Consider the following 22,566-nt stretch of genomic DNA (forward strand, 5'->3'; position numbering starts at 1 on the left):
CTGCCTGTGGGCCGCTCACCAATCAATGTGGCTCTATGGGGTATAGCCTCTAAGGTCCCCTAGGCACCCACCAAGGCTGTGGCCATTCTTGGTGTAGAAGCAGGTGCTGTTGATGAGGTTGACACAGCAGCCAATCACATCTCCTGTGGTGAATGTGGGACCATAGGGCTGGCCAGTGCCAGAGGAGCAGAATGAGTGCCCATCATCGCCATGGTAACCATAGGAATGTTTATCCCAACCTGTGGAGGAAGAGAAGAACAACAGGTGAGTGGAGGTAGTTGAGTCAGCCAGACACACCACCTGGGTCTGAGCTCCTGTTCCCAGCCTGCTACCACCTCAGTCAGTACTCCTGGCCTCTCAGAGCCGGCTGTGGACAGGGGTAGGGCTACGCCCAAGGAGCAGGGAGTCCAGCACGTCAACGCACTTGAGGAGCTGAAGCAATCAAGGGGCCCAAGCTGTGGTTAACAAGAACCAAAACCATGAGTGACCTGGAAGGGACTTACCAGAAGGCCATGTGTATGACAAGGAAGCGGTCAGGGAAAATGTTATGAAGGAGAGGGGCTTAAACTGACCTTTGAGGGGTTTTTAAACATATTTTTTAACTGAAGTATAATTTACATGTAATAAGATTCTCCCTTTTGAATGGACAGTTCAGCAAGTTTTAACAAGTGTTACCACCATGATCAAGACATAGAAATTACCGTTGTTCCAAGTTCCCTCATGCCTCTTTGCAGTCAGCTCCACTCCACCCGCCCCAGTCCCTGGCAACACTGATCCGATTTGTTCCTAAAGTTTCACCTTTTCCAGGATGTCACAGAAATGAAATCACAGAACACAGAGGGTCCTGTGTCTGACTTCTTTCACTTAGCACAACACATTTGAGATTCACCCACATTGTTTAGATGTACCAGTATTTTGTTTCTTTTTATTGCTGATGTAGTCCTCCATTATATGGATATGACACAGTTTATCCATTCATTAGTTGATGACATTTGAGCTGTTTCGATCTTTGGCTATTGTGAATAAAGCCAATAAATACTTACATACGGCCTTTGCGTGGACATATGTTTTCATTTCTCTTGAATAAATACTTAGAGGTGGTATTGCTGGCTCATAAAATAAGTGTATGTTTAACTTGATAACAAACTGCCAAATTTTTTCCTACGTGGTTGTACTATTTGCATTCTCACAGCAATGTATAAGGCCCACTTTCTCACAAACACCTGTTATGGTCAGATGGTGGGGTTTTTTTTCTTACTCTTTTAGCCATTTTAGTAGGTATTAGTAGTTCCAATGTCACTGCAGCTTTACTGTGCATTTCCCCAATTACCAAGGATCTTTTGAGCATCTTTTCATACACTGAATCATCAGTTTGTTAGAAAAACTATTGAACTATGCAAATTTTTAACCAGGTTTTTTTTTTTTTTAACAGGTTTTATTTTATTTATTATCATTTTTTAAAAGATTTTATTTATTTATTTGTCATAGAGAAGCGGGAGCGAGCACAGGCAGACAGAGTGACAGGCAGAGGCAGAGGGAGAAGCAGGCTCCTTGCCAAGCAAGGAGCCCAATGTGGGACTCAATCCCAGGATGCTGGAATCATGACCTGAGCCGAAGGCAGCTGCTTAACCAACTGAGCCACCCAGGCGTCCCTTAAACAGGTTTTAAAAAAAGATTTTATTTATTTATGAAAAAAGAGATGGGGGAAGGGCAGAAGGAGAAGCAGACTCCCTGATGAGCAGGGAGCCAGTTAAAGGGCTCAATCCCAGGATCCCCAGGATCACTATCTGAACCGGAGGCAGACACTTAACTGACTGAGCCACCCAAGCGCCCCTTTAACCAGTTTTTAAAATTGGGCTGTGTGTCTTATGAAGCTTTAAGGATTCTAGATATAGTCTGAATACAAATCCTTTTATGTGTTTCACAAATATTTTTTTCCCAGGGTGTGGTGTGTCTATTCATTTTTTTAACAGTATTTTTCTTTTCTTTTTTTTTTTTTTTAAAGATTTTATTTATTTATTTGATAGAGATCACAAGTAGGCAGAGAGACAGGCAGAGAGAGAGGAAGCAGGATCCCTGCTGAGCAGAGAGCTCCATGCAGGGCTCAATCCCAGGACCCTGAGATCATGACCTGAGCTGAAAGCAGAGGCTTAACCCACTGAGCCACTCAGGAACCCCTTAACAGTATTTTTCAAAGGACTGCTGGGATTTTGATTGGGATTGGGTTGAATCTATAGATCAATTTGGAGAGAATAGATAGCTTAATAATAATGATTATTTCAATTTCTGAACATGGCATATCTCTCCTCTTATTTAGGTCTTTAATTTCTCTCAACAAGGTTTTGACCAATTTTTCCCTACTCTATTTTTCATGCTATTCTAAATGTTATTTTAAAATTTCAATTTCCAATTGTTTTTTGCTATTACATCAAAATATAATTGATTTTGGGATGGGAGTATAGGATCAAGGTTTCTTTTGGAGTGACAAAACATTCTAAAATTAGATGAAGATGCTGGTTGCACAGCTGTGAACATGCTAAAAATCACTGATGTGTATACTTTAGATGAGTGGTTTTTATAGCATGTAAATCTTATTTTAATAAAGCTATTAAACATATACACACATATATTGGACTTTTTATATATTCACCTGGTCTCCTGCAACCTTGTTAAACACACCAATTAGTTCTGGTAGCTTTTATGAAGATTCTTTGGGATTTTTAAATATATTGTCTGAGAATAAAGACAGTTGCATTCTTCCCATCTACTCTGCATGTCTTCTATTTCTTTTTCCTGGCTTACTGCACTGACTAGGGCCTCCGTACATGTTGAGTAGAACTAGGAAGAGCAAAAGTGAGACCTCTGAAGTATACCACAGTTTTGTACAGGGAAAAGAGTGGAAAAGGTCACTCTGGGAAGGTAAAGGCATGGGCACAGATGGCACCAGAGGGTGTGAACTGCAGAGGGCCTGTCTGCCTGCTTGGCTAAGGAAAAGGAGTAGAGCCCACAGGGCTATGGCAAGCCAGGACCTGCACAGGGTAGGCGAGCCTGACAGGCTGGCAAGCAGGTCTACTTCCCAAAGCAGCCCCTTCAAATAGCTTTCCCAGTCTTTGCTGCCTCCTTCGGGTCTAAGCAGCATGCCTATGTGAACATGCTTAAACATACCCCTCCCTTCCCAAGTGACGTGGGTAGAAGTTCTCCGCTGGGAGGGAAGCTCTCTCCAGAAAGGCAGAGAGGTTGAGGATCTGAGTAGCTGAGAAAGGAAGGCAGGGCTCAAACATTTTCAGTATGTGCAGATGTGTGTGGTGGGGAAGGGGAGGTTAGGCCAAGGGCAGCGGGATGTGGGCAGACTGTAAGCAGAGGTATGGGGGTGAAGCAGATGGATGACAAGGACAGTAGTTGGCAAAGGAGACAGAGGGCATGGATGGAGAGGCGGAACTGATCAGGCTGCGGAGCCCAAACTCTGCCCTGCATTTGTACTGCTGGGCTCAAGGACAAGTTGCTTCTCCTAATCATATTATCCATCTCAAGCCTTGTGGACCCTGAGCTTTCATTTCTTTTCAGCCAGGAACCCTCTGGTTAAACAAAGCTTCCCCAGAACCCACAGTGGGGAACACACCAAAGCCGAATGGCTCTCACTACTGAGTACAGGACTCAGAGACCTGCTGCTCCCCTCTCAATAGCTTTCTACCACATCACAAGGAAACTATCTTGAGAACTTCCCAGGGCTGGCTTTAGAAGGCGCAATGCCTAGAGCCAGGCTCTGTTCCCACATTTCCCATTCTCCAGAGATACTGGAGATAGGGGACAGAGCTCAGGGGACAAAGTGCTATTCTGGGCATCAACAGGCCCAGGCGTGAAAGGAGTCTTTCCACTGCAGATCATCTGACTTCAGGGAAGCACTCTTCTGGGGCACAGCGATGCCCATTCCTGCCCAAGGGCTGGCTGATGAGGCTACCAGAGGCAATGGCTCTCCTCGGGCCTCCATACAGGAGGCCATAAGGCTCTGCAGCAGCACCTGCAACTACAGAAGGCCACAAAGGAAGGGGGTCCAGCTGAACAGCAAAGTGACAATTATGCCTCCAGGTCTGGCTCAGACTGTGCTTAGGGCCCCAGGCCTGCCCACCAGCTTCCCCTGCCTCAGGATCCTCATCCACACGCCATACCAGTCACAGCCATCCTCCCTGGATCCTTCCGATGGAGCACGGGCGCTTCCCACATGCGACACAGTAACTGACCACACTGGGGCAACCTGTGAGGAGAATGTGGCAATAACGCTGCGTATTTGTCACAACAGGTACTGCCACTTCCACCTCGAGACCGGGGGCCTTGCTCACCAGCCCACAATGCTGAGAAATGGCTGAGCTGGGATTTGCACCCAAGCCTTCAGGTTCCAAAACCCACGTCTTCCCTGTCATGGATCCTATCTCATTTGGTGTGGTAACCACCGGGGCAGTAAAATCGTCCCCAAGCCCCAGACCCTCCACAGAAGGCAGTGGTTAGATGCACTGGTTTTAGGGCTCTGTGGACCTCAGATCTCTGACTTGCAGTGACTCAGGAGGCCTCCAGGCCAGAAATGGGGAAGGGCCAGATCTCAGCCCTAGAAGAAGACAGAGGCACTGGTGCCTCCTGCCTGAAGGCTGCAGCTGCCTATCTTGGCTCTCCAAGGTGTCCCCACCTTTCCACCTCATCAGGCAGCCACGGCCAGCAGACCAGAACACACATTTCCACCCAGTGCCCACTGGAAAAGGGTTCCGAACCAAGAAGTCACATTTCTCACATACAAAGAACATGCATATGATCCAGACAGAAAGATAGGAGCCCTTCACTTTAGGCCACAGGCCTAAATTCTCAGCATGGAATCCCCTACGACAGGCTGTTCTGCTAAGTACCGTACTGCTGCAAGAAACCCAGACTTCCGCTCCAGGGGCCTGGGATGCCAGGGACAGAAGTGTGGCTCTCAATGGTGCTTGAGCAGCAAAGCTTTCCCTAAAGCCAAGCTCACCACTCACCACCTCCTGAGGCCAGGTGGTAGTGGGGGAACACTGTCGAGGAAAGCCACTGCCCATTCTAGCCCTCCGCAAGAATCCTTAGGGAGAGCAGCTTGCTGTCCTGTGGGTCCTCTCAGAACTCTGCCCACAGCTGTTGATGTTCACTGGGTCCTCCCTTTGTACCAGTTCATCATGATCCAACTCTAAAGCCTGCCCCTTCAAGTTTTCTGTAACATTACTTGGCCCCCTCTCCCCCAGCACACTGCTCACATCCCTGATCAATACTGATTCCTACTGAACCTTTCAAGTCACCAGTCACTGTTCCTGACAATGCCCCCTAACTATCCTCTCTAGCCAAGACAGGAGGTCCTTGGGGCATGGGCCTTATGATCTCATCACCATTTCTTCCAGGCCTAGCACATCAGGAGTCTGAGAAGTAGTACATGTACGTGTACACACACACACACACACACACACACACACACACACACACATCTGTGTGTTCACATGCAATGACCAGTTCTAGCCCATTTTTCTCTCACACAAGGATGCCCCTGCCGGACAGATTTTGTATGCAGATTTTCTGTCTAGAAGATAGAAAACTTGAACTACAAGATTTTCTTTGTTTTAGCTTTCTCAGATTAAAGCAGTAAGTACTCCAGAAATCCTAATAAAAATGTGGCCATTTGGGGGCGCCAGGGTGGCTCAGTTGGGGAGTATCTGACTCTTGGTTTCTGGTTTCAGCTGGGGTCATGATCTCAAAGTCGTGAGATCAAGCCCCAGGCTGGCCTCTATAATCAGCAGGGAGTCTGCTTGGGATTCTCTCCCGATTCCTCTGACCCTACCCTCCATGTATTCTCTCTCTAAAATAAATAAATAAATGTATTTTTTTTTTTAATGTGGCCATTTGATTTATCAAAAGTAGTAAAATCACCCAGAACTATTTCCTTAATGGTTAAGCCAAATGACTCAAGGATAAGTGGGAGATATTTTTGTCTCCATGTATGGGAGCTCAATAACTATCACCAAAACAACAGATGCTTACATTTCCAAAGGGCTAAAATAGAAATTTAAGTATTTTGAATGCTTTTCTTAAAAAATAAACTATGTAATTATTTTGACAAAACTACCATCAAGCTATAAATACGGATTTTAAATTTTAAAAACACAAAGAGCTCAATTAAAAAAAAAGTATTTAGTTAGAATCAATTCAAGAATCACCTCAGGCTGTCTGGAAAATATGTAAGTTTTCCTGTTTTTGTTTCCAATTCCCAAATGACTTATCAATTATATAGATTTACCCAAAGGAAGAAAATTTAGAGTCCCTATGGTACACTGAATAAAGCTTCCCCAAAAATGTCCATGTCCTAATCCCAGAATCTGTGAATATGCTATTGAAGATTTTGCAGAAGAGATTAAGGGAGGAAAAAGTGATTAAGATAAGGCTCTTGAAATGGGAGACTGGACTGTCCTGTATTACCTGGATGGGGAAACAATGTAATCACAAGGGTCCCTGTAAGAAGGAGGCAAGAGGGTCTACTCAGGAAACTTGATGTGGGGGTGCCTGGGTGGCTCAGCCATTAAGTATCTGCCTTCAGCTCAGGTGATGATCCCAGGATCCTGGGACTGAGCCCCGAGTCGGCCTCCCTACTTGGTGGGAAGCCTGCTTCTCCCTCTCCCACTGCCCCTGCTTGTGTTTCTCTCACACTCTCTGTCAAATAAATAAATAAAAATCTAAAAAAGAAAAGAAAAGCTGATGTGAAAGCAGAGACCATTAGATGCTATGCTGCTGACTTTGAAGATGGAGAGATGGGGACACATGTTAAGAAATTCAGGTGGACACCAGAAGCCAGAAAAGGCAAGGAAACATATTTTCTTCTCTAGGGCCTCTGAAAAGAACGCCACCCTGATGACATCAGGAATGATCAGTGTAAAAAATAAACACCTCAGCTCTTTGTCTCTTGCTCATCAGAGTGCTATGAAGTTAAAAGCTTTTGCAAGAAAAACACAGAGCTATAATGTATCTTCAATTGAAGCCATGATTTTATAACCAATGTTTTTTCCAAACACAATTAAGAGCCTGTAGTGAGGAGAAGGTACAAATGTGTGTGTGTGAAAGCTAGCTTGGGGTGAAAAATGGAATGTTGTTAATCACTTCATTTAGTAACAGTGGCTGTGGCAGTGGCTTGGCTTAGGGCCACCATGCTACCTTTCCATCCTCTGGAAAGGACAAGCAACCAATCCACTTAGACGACTAACAAAGGCCTGCCTACTTCATGGGGCTGATAAATTAGGGGCGGGGGGAGGTGTGAATGCAACAGAGAAGACATAATATATATATTTTTAAATATTTTATTTATTTATTTGACAGAAAGAGATCACAAGTAGGCAGAGAGGCAGGCAGAGAGAGAGGAAGGGAAGCAGGCTCCCTGCTGAGCAGAGAGCCCAATGTGGGGCTTGATCCCAGGACGCCGGGATCATGACCTGAGCCAAAGGCAGAGGCTTTAACCCACTGAACCACCCAGGTACCCCGAGAAGACATAATATGTAAGTAAACCAGCAAGCAAACAAGAAAACACCTGATAGACACAATCTGCTCTGAAGGAAACAAAGCCAGGTGATGGGCTAGAAACGGGAGTGGGGATGGTGATAGTGTAGTCAAGTTAGATCTTGCCAAGCTCTGACCCTTACACGGAGGTGTGCTTAACGAGAGAATCAGAAAAAGAACTTTGGGGGCAAAGGGAATGAGCTCACCATATCTGAGAAACAGGAAAAGACGACCAGTGGGGCTGGAGCTGAGAGACTTACAAAGAGTCAGAGCAGGGTCAACAGGACCCACTGGATGCGTGTGCTGCTGGTCTGAGAGCAGACAAGGATGCTGCTCAGGTTCTGTCTGGGACAAATGGGTGGATGGTGGTACTGCCTACTAAGAGAAGGAGCAGGCCTTTCAGACACGTTAAGTCAGAGCAGGTGGGTGGCTATACAAGGCCAGTGCAAGACTGTGGCTCATCCCAGATGCTCAAGGCTGAGATGGGGAACACTCACTAAACAAACAGTGGTATAGACAGAAAATTTGAAATGAAGTCACTGGAGGATTTTCCTACTGTGTTGTCCTGATACAATGGCTTTCTGTTTTCCCTTTGGGAGAAAAATTCAGGCCAGTCAAAGACTAGAAAAAGCAGAACAAACACAGAGAACGGCACCAGAAGCCCAAAATAGATGAGGAGATGTTAAAGGGCACGAAGTTACTCTCGATGGATTAAGTTACCCCACTTGCAATGAATCCTCTCCCCAGGCCTTGAGAGGCTGTATGGCAGAGAGAAATTAGTACTACCACTGCTGATCTTGAGGAATCAGGCAGACAGGAGAAAAAACAAAAGGCTACGGCCTGATTGCAGTTGTACATTCTGCAGAGAGTCTGTTGTCAGTCTCAAGCTAGGGTCCTACAGAGGGCATGGGGCCTGTCAGGAAGGGACACTGTAGCCCTGGGTACCAGGGCAGAAGTGTGGCCTGAAGGGCTTCTGCAGGCTGGTCCTGGATACAGCCTTGTCCTTCCAAGACGGCAGGCCCTGGGCAGTCACTTGCCTCCTTGGACCTTGGTTCCCTTCTCTACCAAGTAAGGGGGGATCAGTTGGAAGGTCTTGTCAAATAGCTCTAAGGTTAACCTTAAAAAATACTGAGTCTCCAAAATAATCAGAAGGTACCATAAACCCCATCTGAAGGTTGAGGAAACTGAGGCCCTGAGAGGCTACAGGAGGGCTAGTGGTCTTGTAAATAACACTCCCAGAAGCTCAGTTCTCCTTTCCTCTGAGGGACACTCAGGTGAGAACCAAGCAGGTGCCCACAAGGGTGAAGCTACTACCTCCTCCTTGAGGTGGCTCCCAATCCAATCTCAGGAAAAAAAGCAAGATGCTCTGAGAGTAGAACACTTGAATTCCCCAAAGACAGGGCTCCATTTAAAAGAAAGAAAGAAAGAGAGAGAAAGAAAAGCTTGAAGTAACCCCTACAAGGTTTTTGGACCCCAAGCTAAGCTGACCTGACCAGTACTACTTCCTCCTGGTATCTGGCTGAATTCCATCAACTGTGAGAAGGGACTGGGCACAAAGCCTTCTAGCACCCCTCCCTGAAGGCTGCAAGAACAAACAGTAGGGTAGGTGAGCAACGAATGCTAGGATTTGCCTGCAAGCCCCCCTTCTTTAGGGGATAGCACTCACCTTCTCTCAAGTAGCTCCTCCCCGTACCCATCCTGTCTGCAGTGGGAACTGCTAATCCTAGTAACTCCTCCTCCCTGACCCAAACTGGATCAGTAAGAGAGCTTCCTGGAATTTATCTACAAGGATGCTGGGAGGAGAGTGGGTCTCAAAGCTCTGGGCTGCCATTGTTCCCATCTTGTGTTGAAGGTTTGACAGCCTAAAGCTAATAAGCACAAAGCAGGTGCAAGAGGCAGAGAAGGAAAGTCTCAGCCTTTGAGTCCCTGAGACCATACTCCTCTGTTTTACCCTGCCTGAGTTCTGGCAGACCAACCTGGTTAGAGATGGGTTTCTCTCCCTTAAAGCAACCAAAGTCCTCTGGCTAAAGGGCCCATGTCTAAGCATCCTTTTGTTCACCTTGCATAATACCTGGTCCACAAAAGATGCTCAAGAAATGTTTGTTGAAGTAAAAAGGGAAACATGGTCGAGGGCTGGCGGGAAGTCTGAAGTACAGGATTTCAATGGTCAAACCACTTCATGACACACTGCCAGTGGACAGTCCTGGGCTTGACTGTGATGAGTTTTGTTGTCATTTTTCTTTTTTAAGAAAAGCAAAGCAATCAGAGCTGTCTGCCTGCATCCTGTCCCCACTTATACAGATTAATGGTGAAGCCACTTCTGGACCCTGGAAAGAGGCCTGCAGATAGGCGGTGGACCTGGCTCTATACCTAAGTCAGTTATTTAGCTCCTCTGGGTCTGGTTCCTCTTCTATGAAATAAGGCAGCTGATACAAGTATCTCTGCCCGCTCTGGAAAAATCCATGAATCTAAGCCCTCCTTCCCATTAAGAGGGTCCAGCAGCTATGATGACTGTCGTACCTCTGTCTTGGGAGCCTCCCCTCTAGGCCTACCACCCTCTGTTTCAGAAGACAACTCCAAACAGAACCCCTGCGGCCAAAGCCAGAACCTTCTAAGTTGGTAGCAGGAGCAATAGTCACCCTCTCTGGGTGTGCCTGGTGGAGTGATAAGGCCAGGAATGAGAGCTGTCACCCTTACCATAGGACTGTCTACAGAAGCCAGCTGTCTGAGAGGACACTGGGATGTGAGGTCCTGAAGGAAACAAGGGAGCACAGCTGCCTGGGTCAGGCCCTGTAGGAAGTCAGGTCCAGGTAGTTCTGAGGCAGAGGATGGCTGGAACTGCACAACTGGGACAACACTTTGACCGAAATGCTACAACTAACCATTCTTCCCTGTCTAAAGAGAGTAAGCCTGGTCACTCCTAGAGAGAACGAATGGGGAGCCAGCCTGGCACCCACACAGAAAAGCCTGCCGTGTCAGACACCTATCAGATGCCAGTGACGCAAGGGGAAAGCCAAGCCTCACTGGGGCCAGGAGGCCCGAGGTGCCCACTTCAGATGCTCTGGCACCACCCACTTCCCCTTCCATGATCACTCAGAGCGGCAGAGTCTCCCTCCCAGAAGTGTGGGGGTGGCTGCGGGAAGGAAATGGTTTGTCATCTCGGCGCTCCCAGACGCCATCCCTGGTTACAGTGCCCTGGAGGAAGGAGACTCCCGCGGGGCTGCCAGGGACTCCAGCACGATTGCTCCAGGCACCCACCCCATGCAACTTCCCTCCGCGAGACACGTTAGGGGCCTCCGTGCAGGGCAACTAGGAATGGAGAGGACTCTCCCCACTAAATACAAAGATTTCTGCATCATCACCACCTTAGCACAGAACCTGGGAAGGGGGCTGGAGCTGTGCCTGCCCATTAGCTTCTGGCCCTGGTCCATGACTGACTAGCATACAGAGGCCAGCCCATACCCCACAAAGCTAGCCTAAGCCTTGGCCCCCATGCCACCAAGCCAGCCATCTCTCCCCAATAAATGGGTCCCAGTCAGAGCTGGGCTTTGAGTTTGAATCCCAGTTCCGCCACCCAGCCCTCTGGGTTCTCTCGACTGAATTCTCTCAGGGTGGATGAGAGGATCACACAAGAACGGCTATGGAATGGCAGCCTGCAGGAGGTACTCACCCTCAAGTTTCCCTCCCTCTCCATTTCTAGCACCAGCTTCATGGTCAATCCTGGGCACTTGAGACTTCCTGCTTCCTTTATTCCCGAGGGAGCAAGGGGGGTGGACCACCCATCTGTCCGAATAGCTCAACAACGGCAGTCCCAGGCCTGCTCCACTCTTGCTTATCCCCGGTTTCCTGGGGAGGCCACCCGGCTGGCCTTCAGCGCACTTTACAGAGCTCAGCAGCCATGCCTGGTGCCTCTCAAAAGGTCACTCGTGAGACTGGCTATGGAGGGAAGGTACTGGGCTGGCTGGGCCAGGGTGCTTGTTGAGCCTAAGGCTGCTGCAGAAGGAACACATGTGTCCTGGGAGACCTCCTGGCAGGGCTGCTTCTCAAGGATGGCCACTTACTCAGAGCCATCCCTTCCCGGAAATGCATCAGCCAAATGTTTCTCCCCAAACCTCAAGTACCTTAAAAAATCTGACAGACCCATTGCCCGGAGTAGCTCAACAATGGGTAACGGGAAAGCAAAGGACAACTTTTCACTCAGCAGAGGCAGCGTGGTGGCATCAGAGAAGGCCCATCATAACACTCACATGGCTGCTACCCCAAACTCTCAGAACCCTGGGACCAAGGAACAGGATCTACACAATCCTAAGGCTAGGCCTCTGGCACCTCCAGGCAAAAGGGTTCAAGGGTACCCTGGGAGTCTGCTCTGCATGGAAGCCAAGGTAAGGAGCAGGAGAAAAAGGCTCTGCAAGTAGATGGCGACAGCGGAGGCTGATACCGGGTAAAGCCTGCCCTCACAGGGGGATCCAGGCCCTCTACTGAGAAGAAGCAGGTGTCAGTTTGAAACCATGGGCAAGGCCAGGGGGTGCATAGCCGGCACCCGCATAGAAGGGGCCTTCCAAGAGTCACACTCTTTCCCTGCCCCCAAAGAAATCAATACCTGATAGCCAGGGGAGGCACAGGGAAGCCAGTGGGTGTCTAGCTAGGTCTGTCTAGGACATGGCTCAAGTAGCATCTGCCATATCTAACAGTGCTACCTGCCTTTACCTCAGGCTCCCACAGGACAGACTCGGTCTGTCACCCATGCTGAATCAGGCTAAGGAAAGGGGTGGCACTGTCCCACAAAACTGAGAGGCAACCTCAACCCCTAGGCCTTTGTATCTCTCCTCTAGAGTTGGGTTTGCCTTTTCCTTGTCTCCAGTGAGCTCCTTCTGAGCCTCTGGGAAAGTCGGTGGATGGGTGATCCCCAATAGTGCAGGAGCCTGTGACTTCGCACACACTGCCAGATCCTGAGAGATGGGCATGCGCAAAACCCTTCCCCAGAGGAGGCCCAGGTATGGTGGTGCAGTATTTCCAGGACACCTAGATACAGACTCCTGCCCAGCACGAGGGAAGCAAGGTATTGAGCAGTAACTAGTCCCCACTCAGCTCCACCCTGAGGTGGCCCCAGCCTACAACCATACCAGAGGACACTTGAGAATCTCTGTTTTCAGAGACTGACAAACTCAGGTTTCAGAACTGGCCCTTCTGCTGTTGATGAAACCTCTTACCTCAAAAGACTTAACTTGTCCTGCAAAACCGTCTTAAATTGAGAATTTTCACCTCTGCTACAGAAGTGGGAGCTGGTGTTTGGAAGAAGAAAATAGGATACTGTAGACAAGAAATCTCCAGGACCAGGAATAATAATTTCCATGCCTGACTGAGTTGCCTCACTTCACAAGGCTGCCAAGCTGTCTTGATATGTTAAGGTAATACAGGTCTCCCTGTGGCTAAGGGAAGAGGTCCACAGAAAAGGACCAGGACTCAGCTGGTTACAAGGCCCAGCACGCTGCTGCCCCAGGGAGGGGGAGCCCGGGAACAGAGGGCCTCTCACATGAAACAAGCTGCACCGCAGGGACCACGGCGGCTCCTGTGGCACCGGCACCATTAACTACCACGGGAACCACCAGGGATTCCAAACAGATACCTGGCCTTTGGGCCCCAACTGCCAAACCACCATCTGCTCTGGACATCCTAGTGGAACCCGGGTTATCTTTCCCTCCACTCCCAGCCAGGTCATTTCCCTCATCTCTGCTATCTGCTATGCTTCTCCCATGGCACATGCAAATGAGAAATATCGGCTATTTGTAGAATCTGTCCCACCCAGTGGAAGCAGGCCCTAGCCCGAGATCAGGACACAAACACTCCTGGGGGCATGCTCCTAACAGACCATTCAGGGTAGGCTTAATTAAAGTAAGTTCTAGGGGGAGGAAGAGATGTTCACTTGAACATGACCATCCTGTGGGGGCAAGGCAGACAGTCTCCTTACTACCCTCTCACCCCCTACCAGTGTCTAGTTGCGAGGTGCCATCTGCTTCAGGAGATACGCATCCCTCAACCCCCAGTCCTCAGCTGTGGAGCTGCTTCTTTTCCAACAGTATGAAGGAAGTTTGCTTCAAGGGTTCTCCTGAGGGGTTGTAGTAATTAAGGTCATACATGCCACACTAAGACAACAGCTGCCTCCTGCACAGAAATGGCAAAGAGGAAATTACCAGCTACCCAGCTCTGAGGCAGACGGGGCTACCAATCCACACAGCTTGAATCTCCCTGGCCCTCTCTGAGGTTCAAGGCACAAAAGGAGAATCTGTCTTATCCTCAACCCCTTCAAAGCCCTCAAGATTAGGAGAAGCCCAAATCCCTCCCTCTGTCCACGCCTCTGACTTTTCCCCCTGCTTCCTCAATCCAGGGATCGCAGCCCACACTGCTCGCTGCCAGCTCAGCGATGGGAGGGTCGGGCTGAGGGTACTCACCTGTCTGTAGACTATCTGCCCTGCTTTCAAGCCGTTTGTCCATGAATTCTGACATTCTTATTTTGGACCACATGTGCTCCTTGGTTTCACATTTAATGGAGGTCAAAAACACCTTACAAAAGGTAAACCTCAAAACTTCTGACCATGCAGAAACTTCTGACTGTGCAAGCTGAGACAGGCCCAGATGTTCCTTGGAAAGTCTGACCACCAGCCTCATACTGAAGGTACTCTGTTCTTGTCTGCTCCCAGGACCAAGCGAGACCCCAAGAGTGGCTACACCCTGCTCCTGACAGCCCCAGAAGCAAAGACATCCTTGCGGAGCTAGTACAGGAAAACCTACAAGAAAACACTTGAAACATCAACATCCTGTTTGTTTGCTATGCCATCTTCATCCTCCATAACTCAACTCCAGTTAACACATACTAACATGGCTACTCAAATACAGAAAACACAAGCACTGAAAACAAAATGTAGTTTCAATTACATCTAACTCCACTCTGATACACATTCATAAAAGAACTGTATTTACTTAGGAATGAGGGGTGGCTCAGTTGGTTAAGCGGCTGACTTCAAGCTCAGCTCATGATCCCAGCGTCCTGGGATCAAGTCCCACATCAAGCTCCTTGCTCGGCAGGGAGCCTGCTTCTCCCTCTGCCTCTGCCTGCCTCTCTGTCTGCCTGTGCTCACTTGCTCTCCCTCTCTCTCTGACAAATAAATAAATAAAATCTTTAAAAAAAACTGTATTTATTTATTTACTTAAGAACTTCAAATGTGGGGACGCCTAGGTGGCTCAGTTGGTTGGGTAGCTGCCTTCAGCTCGGGTCATGATCCCAGCGTCCTGGGATCGAGTCCCACATCGGGCTCCTTGCTTGGCGAGGAGCCTGCTTCTCCCTCTGCCTCTGCCTGCCACTCTGTCTGCCTGTGCTCGCTCTCGCTCCTCTCTCTCTGACAAATAAATAAATAAAATCTTAAAAAAAAAAAAAAAAAGAACTTCAAATGTATACAAATGTATAGGTTCTTCCTTCCACAGTTAGAAAAAACACTTTTTCTCAGTTACAACAAAAGCTAACATGTATATACCCCTTTTTTATTAGATACTGTTCTAATCACTATACAGGACCTCACTAAATTCTCAAAGCCATTCCATATGTGAGTTACATACAAGTATTGTTTCCATTTTACAGATGGGGAAAAGAGAGGCACAAAACAGTTAAGTAACTTACCTCAGGTAACACAGCTGCCAGGATGCAAATGCAGACCGTGTGGCTCCAGAGTCCATGCTCTTAAGCACTGAGCTACATACTGCTCCACAAGCTGACCGCAACCCTAAAGATGTGTTTCCTCACATGACTAAATGTGAGCCCAGAGCTGATTCAACGACACTGAGCCCTAACAAACAGAGAAGGGGGGACGGTCACTCCTCTTTCAGGTAGAAGGTGGCAGCAGAGCCCCCATGCACAATCAGTGCCACAATAGTTAGGGCAGAGTAGGGAAGCTACCATCCAAATAAAGGCATCTCCCAGCCAAGGGCAGGCTGCAGGCCAGCAGGGACCTGACTCAGGAATGGTTCCAGAACCACACTTGGTTTACTGAAGCCACAGTAGTAAGGCAGAGCTCAGCAAGATGCAGAAAGAGCCCATGGGCATTATACTCGCTCTGGAAGCGTGGTGATAAAAAGATGTGGTCCAAGTCCCAGTGAGGGTATCGTTGGGTAAATATGAATAAGTCACACAAGGCAGAGAGGTAAATGTCATGAGAGAAATGTGGTCAGAACCAAAAGGGTTAGGCGGTATTACACAGGGGGACATAAGCAGGAAGGATACCCCCACAGTAAGAAGGGCACCTATGAAGAGGCAGAGCAGAGAATGTCTGCAGTGTATCTTGGGCCTCACAAACATGCTGGTGTGCAGCCCATGTGGAGGGTAGAGAGGGCAGAAGATGCCAAGCAAGGCTTACAGGCCCGTGTCCCTGGCAGACAGGCAAGGGACAGGAAGTAGAGAGCAGAGACCTGAGATAGAGCATTGAATCAGGAGGCCATGGAAAGAGCCCAATGGGGAGGCAATGACAGTAAGGACAGAGAAGGGGACCAGATTAAAGACATACTTGGAGAGCGGCAGAACCATGGGATGGATGTGGAAAGGGACAGGGTGAAGATTAAAGAGTGCCACCTGGGGGCTGGGTGAACAGCAACTGTCAGTGCACACAAGGAAAGCAGGAGGATCTGGGTTTTGCAGTCGGATAAACTTAGTTTGAGGCAAGCAGGTTCACTGTGTGCTGGACTGTAAACAAAGCACTGAGGTTTCAGGAGATATGACCTGCTCAAAGAGAAGAGCCAGAGAAGTGAGTTGTATAACTGCCTGGATGGCTCACAAGCTGCCCTTCAACTGCACTTTCAGGCCTTGGCAATGTACAGTCAACCATTTACAGGCCACAGAGTCTTGGGGCCCCTCAAAGAAAGAGAGAACTGCCTCTACCGCCTCCACACCTACTTCACGCAGCTACCATAAGGTCTACTCAGCAACAAGATGCAAGCAACCAGAGAAACCAGCAGCCCCTGGCAGAGAAGAAAAGAAGGGTGGGGTGGGGTGAGGGGACTGTGTGTGTGTGTGTGTGTGTGTGTGTGTGTGTGTGTGTGTGTGTGCAGGCGCTCGCGTGTGTATGACAGACAGAGGTTATCTCCTACAGTCAAGAAGTAGAGAGGGGTGGAGGCTCTCTCTCAGTCAAGTCCATCTTCTGTTGATACTGGTTTCACTCAACCAGATCAGGAACTATAAGAAAAGGGGCTTCAGTTCTACACTTGGGCCTCTCCTTTCTCGTAAGTTTCTCTTCAGGGACCTGTGAAAGGCTGGACTAAGCCAAAGACCAGGTACTTCTTGCAGCAGCACCTGGGCAGGCCAAGGCTAGACTTCCCAAGTTACCTTCTTCTTAGAGTCACTCGGACAAGGGCGGTTCGATTTACACTCTTCTACTTGCTCTGAATGACACTGAGACTTGGCATCTAAAATGGCTATCACCAGGCCATTTTATTAATAAAAGAATTCTTAAAACAAATTATCAGCAAAATCCTATAAGCACAACATAGTAGTTTGCAGTCTGTTCACCTACTACTCAGAAGATACCAAGCTGGATGAACTACTTCCACAGGGCCTGTCCTCCCCATCTCTCGAATCCCAGATACCACCATGCTCTTCTGGACCACTGAGACAGTCCCTAACTGGCATCCTTGCACCTGCTCCTGTCCCCTCCAACCTGGACAGATCACACCTCCACTTAAATCCCTCAGTGGCTCCCTGTAACACCCAACCCACTGTCTCCCTGACCCAGTAACAACCATCAGGCACAAAGCTGCTTAAACCCTCCAACCTGAAGCCCTCAGCCCTTAAGCACAAGATTGCAGGTGACATTATTTTCAAAATTTCTTTTACCCTCTAATAACAAATTCATAAAAATAGACTGATATATAAATGAATAAGAAAAAACAAATGTACAGAAAACTCGATGGTGGACTGGGAACAAACTCTGTACCTACATATTTCACAAAACCTGATGTGCTAGAGTATAAACGAGCATTAAGCAAACTTTTTCTTTTTTTTTTTTTTTAAGCAAACTTTTTCAAAGTACAGATCACATCATATTACTGATCATGATGGAAAAAGGCTAGGCTCAGCCAATTAAACAAATAGTGCCCGATCATGTGAAAATTATTCAAGCATTCTATTGTCTTGAATACAACCTGGGTCAGGAAGAACAAGAATAAAGAATGTAATAACTATCTTAAAATGAAAAGCTCAAACTAAAACAGCATATCAAATTCATAAAAAGAGAGGGCACTAGGGTGGCATAGCTGGTTAAGCATCTGTCTCTTGGTTTTGGCTCAGGTCATGATCTGAGGGTTGCGAGACTGAGCCCCAAGTCAGGCTCCACACTCACCGTGAGGTCTACTTAAGACTCTTTCTTCCTCTGCCCTTCCCCCACATGCACTCTCTTTCTCTTCTCTCTCTCAAATAAATTAATTTAAAAATTTTTTGTGAGGGGCACAGGGGTGGCTTAGTCACTTAAGCATCTGCCTTTGGCTCAGGTCATGATCCCTGTATCCTGAGATTGCAAAGGGCTGCATAGGGCTCCCTACTCAGCAAGGAGTCTGCTTCTCCCTCTCCCTCTGCCCCTCCCACTACATGTGCTCCCTTACTATCTTTCTCTCAAATAAATAAATAAAATCTTTAAAAAAAAATTGTGAGGCATAAAGTAGTACTTAGAGAAAATATGTAACAATAAACATCTATCTTTATTCTTTTTAAAAGATTTTATTTATTTTTGACAGAGAGAGACACACAACGAGAGAGGGAACAGCAGAAAGGGAAGTGGGGGAGGGAGAAGCAGGCTTCCCGCGGAGCAGGGAGCTGGAGACAGGTTCGATCCCAGGAGCCTAGGATCATGACCTGAGCCAAAGACAGATGCTTAATGACTGAGCCACGCAGGCACCCCTGCTGAAGGAAATTAAAGAAGATCTAAACAAATGGAAAAACATTTCACATTCATGGACCAGAAGATTTAACATTATTAGAATGACAATACTTCCCAAACTGATCTACAGATTCAGTGCAATCCATTAAAATCCCACCTGATTTCTTTATAGTAATTAACAAGCTGATTCTAAAATTCATATGGAATTGCAAGGGAACCGGAAGAGTCAGAGCAATCCTGAAAAAGAAGAAAAAAGTTCAAGGACTCACACTTCCCAATTTCAAAACTTACTACAAAGCAACAGTAATCAAGACAGTATGGTATAGGCAAGGACAAATATATAGATCAATGGAATAGAATTGAGAATCTAGGAAAAAAAAATCCATACATCTTTGGCTCAAATGATTTTCAACACAGGTACCAAGATCATTCAGTAAGGAAAGAATAGTTTTTTCAACAACTGATGCTAGGACAATTGGGCAGCCACAGGCAAATGAATGAAGTTGGATCCTTACCTCACACCATAAAAATTAAATGGATCAAAACCCTAAATAAAATTTGTTACCACATGACCCAGCAATTCCACTCCTAGGTATACAACCAAATGAAATGAGATATGTGTCCACACAAAAACTTGTACACAAATGTTTACAGCATAAATCATAACAGTCAAAAAGTAGAAACAATCCAAATATTCTTTTAAAAAAAGAAAACAGGGTGCCTGGGTGGGTCAGTGGGTTAAGCATCTGCCTTTGACTCAGGTCATGATCCCAGGGTCGGGGGATCAAGCCCTCCATTGGGTTCCCTGCTCAGCAGAGAGCCTGCTTCTCCTCTACCTGCCGTTCCCCCTGCCTGTGCTTGCTCTGTCTCTCTCACTCGCTTGCTCTCTCTGTGTCAAATAAATAAAATCTTTAAAAAAAAAATCCAAATACTCACCAACAGACACATGGGTAAGCAAAATGTGATATACCCATATAACAGAATATTATCTGGCCATAAGAAGAAACTTAGTTCTAATACACACTACAACTTAGATGAAGCTCAGAACATTACGCTAAGTGAAAGAAGCGGTATGCAAATATAACACCTGTTGTATGACTCCACTGATATGAAATGTCCAGGAAAAGGAAAATCCATGGAAACAGAAAGTAGATTAGTGGTTTCCAGGGGCTGCAGGGAAGGAGAATAAGAGAATGATTGCTAATGGGTATGGGGCTTCTCTTTGGGGTGATGAAAATGTTCTGGAACTAGATAGAGGTGATGGTAGCACAACTCTGTGAGTACATTAAAATCACTGAAATGCATACTTTAAAGGGGTGAATCTTATGGTCTGGTCAGCAGAGAGTTTGCTTAAGATTTTTCTCCCATTTCCTTACCTTCTGCCCTTACCCCGCACTCTCCTTCTCTCTCTCAAATAAGTAAATCTTTTAAAAAAATGTTTTATTTATTTAAGTAATCTCTACACCCCACATGAGGCTTGAACTCATGACCCCGAGATCAAAAGAGTCATGTGTTCAGGGCGCCTGGGTGGCTCAGTGGGTTAAAGCCTCTGCCTTTGGCTGAGGTCATGATCCCAGGGTCCTGGGGCCGAACCCCGCTTCAGGCTCTCTAGTCAGTGGGGAGCCTGCTTCCTCCTCTCTCTCTCTCTCTCTGCCTGCCTCTCTGCCTACCTGTAATCTCTGTCTGTCAAATAAATAAATAAATATTTTTTTTAAAAAGAGTCAAGTGCTCTACTAACTGACCAGCTAAGGAGCCCCCCCTGCTTTTTTTTTTTTTTTTTGGTTTTGACAATATTAATTAGAGCCATTTTCCCATAAAGAGAATCAGATGGCCTAAGCAGAATATACGGAAGGAAAGTGATGCCACAAGAATGAACTTACTTGAACAAGCTAACAAGAAGGGAAGGGAAAGTCTTTAAAATGTCCTCCCCAAAAGCCCAGCTGGCCCTGATAGATTCGCTGACAAGTTTTTTTAAACTTACAAATCAAAAGTAATCTACATACACAGTCATGAAAATAAGGAACTCCTCCCAATGACCTAGCAGGATTCTTCTTAACTACACAAGATAATACTGAGTTATCTCAATATACACCCATAAGGCACATATAAATATAACTGTCCACTTATGATGAAATGCTTCCAGTTAAGTATTTCAAAATACGGAAAGGAGTCCTTTTTTTAACCAAAATCTACCACCTTCTGAAGTTCCATCACATGTCTAAGTTCTTATGATTCTTACTGCCCAGGCTGCCCAGCTTAGCCTCCACCCCCTCTGGAAGGTCTCCTCTACAACAGTTCACTCTTGAACTAGTTACTTATTAGCAAATCTGATCACATTTTGCCTACGTTCAGAACACTCCTGCAATCCCCACTGCTTAAATAAAGAAGTCCATGCCCCTTGGAATGGAACATAAGACTCTTCCTTCAACTAGGTCATTCTGACTGGCATCCCATCACACAAGACAACTTACAGACCTACTCACAGGCCTTACTGTACCACCATACAGACCCACCTGACAAACTCCTGTATGTCTCTCAACACCAAGCCAGAACACCCCTGTAAACCCACAGTAACCACCACTCTCCCTCAGACACAACAGTATATCAAGAAGATACATCAACACTCAATTATCTCACCTGAAGTTAACACCAAAGTCTCAAATTCTAGACCCAGACTAGGCTACCATCGTCACCACCTCCCACCAACCATATATTCTAACAGTCCCAATAGCCTTCATCACAACCAAGGGTCTCTTGGAAATCAGAAGCCACAGCCAGAAAGGCTTTAGCTGCTGCCATCCTCCATCTCATGTTCCCAGTGGAATACATGCTAGTAGCTTCAGGTCCAATTGTTACGAACGATGATACTTTCAGTTTTGGATAATGTATGCTCATGAAGTACCTCCACCCCCTGCATATGTATGTACACATACCAAAAAAAGCAATCCCAGAAAATGAAAAGTGCCAAAAGGGATTCTGATCTTCCAAATCCAGCATTGGGATAAACAAGCCCACCATCATTCCTAAGAGGAACGTCTTCCCTCTACCCCTACATCTATCTTGTGCTAGGTCTTTTCAGCCATTCAGCCAGTCCTGTCTCCTGGGAAAGCCAGAGGCATCCATCCTTCCTAGAGAGAATCCCTATCTATCTGCAAACTGATTCCTACTTTTTTTTCTTTTCTTAAGATTTTTACTTATTTATTTGACAGAGAGACACAGTAAGAGAGGGAACACAAGTGGGGAGTGGAGAGGGGGGAGAAGCAGGCTTCCCATCAAGCAGGGAGCCCGATGTGGGGCTCAATTCCAGGATCCTGGGACCACGACCCGAGCCAAAGGCAGATACTTAACAACTGAGCCACCTAGACACCCCTGATTCCTACTTTCTACCTTAAGGAATAATCAGGGAGATTATCAGAAATGACAGGAAGATTGGGGGGCACCTGGGTGGCTCAGTGGGTTAAAGCCTCTGCCTTCGGCACAGGTCATGATCTAAGGGTCCTGGGATCGAGCCCCGCATTGGGCTCTCTGCTCAGCGGGGAGCCTGCTTCCCCCTCTCTGCCTACTTGTGATTTCTGTCAAATAAATAAATAAAATCTTTATTTAAAAAAAAAAAAAAGAAAGAAAGAAATGACAGGAATAAAAGCCCTCAGAGCCGGCAGCCAGAGTGAAATGAGAATAGGTGTAACTCCCAAAGGGGCCCTTTTCTCCTGCCAAACAAGAGACGCACCACTCAGGACGTAAAAAAAGGTGCCAACTCTCCAGATACATTAGTGTGGGGACCAACACCTCATCTACTGTCTCCAAGCCCCTTCTCCTATAGGCCCACATCTTGGGCCTAGACAGGGTCTAACTGCATAAGGGCCCCAAATGCACTTCCCCACAATATTACATTCTCAACATCAAGGCACATGACCAGCAGCTGGCCTCCAACTGGTGCAGAGGGGGTCAAAAACTCCATCTTATGAGTGAGGCAAACGGATGTGGTTCCACATGGCTCTATCTCAAAGAGACTCAGGTCAGCCCAGGTAGACCTTGAACCTCCCCCTCCCACCTCATCTGCTCCACTCCATGGATCTCAAACCAAATGAGCAATGCAAAAAACGATTCTTACTAA

General features: G+C 47.0%; 1 protein-coding gene across 1 annotated transcript in view; it reads right to left on the reverse strand.

Moving 5' to 3' along the window:
- Positions 1–22,566, reverse strand: part of RANBP10 (RAN binding protein 10) — a 69,903-nt gene that overhangs the window by 17,986 nt on the left and 29,351 nt on the right. Inside the window, exon 4 of the mRNA XM_059382805.1 lies at positions 72–239. Within this exon, the coding sequence (XP_059238788.1) occupies positions 72–239 (168 nt within the window). The remainder of the gene's footprint in view (positions 1–71; positions 240–22,566) is intronic.

This window comes from Mustela nigripes, chromosome 17 (genome assembly GCF_022355385.1).
Source record: "Mustela nigripes isolate SB6536 chromosome 17, MUSNIG.SB6536, whole genome shotgun sequence".
Lineage (NCBI taxonomy): Eukaryota > Metazoa > Chordata > Mammalia > Carnivora > Mustelidae > Mustela > Mustela nigripes.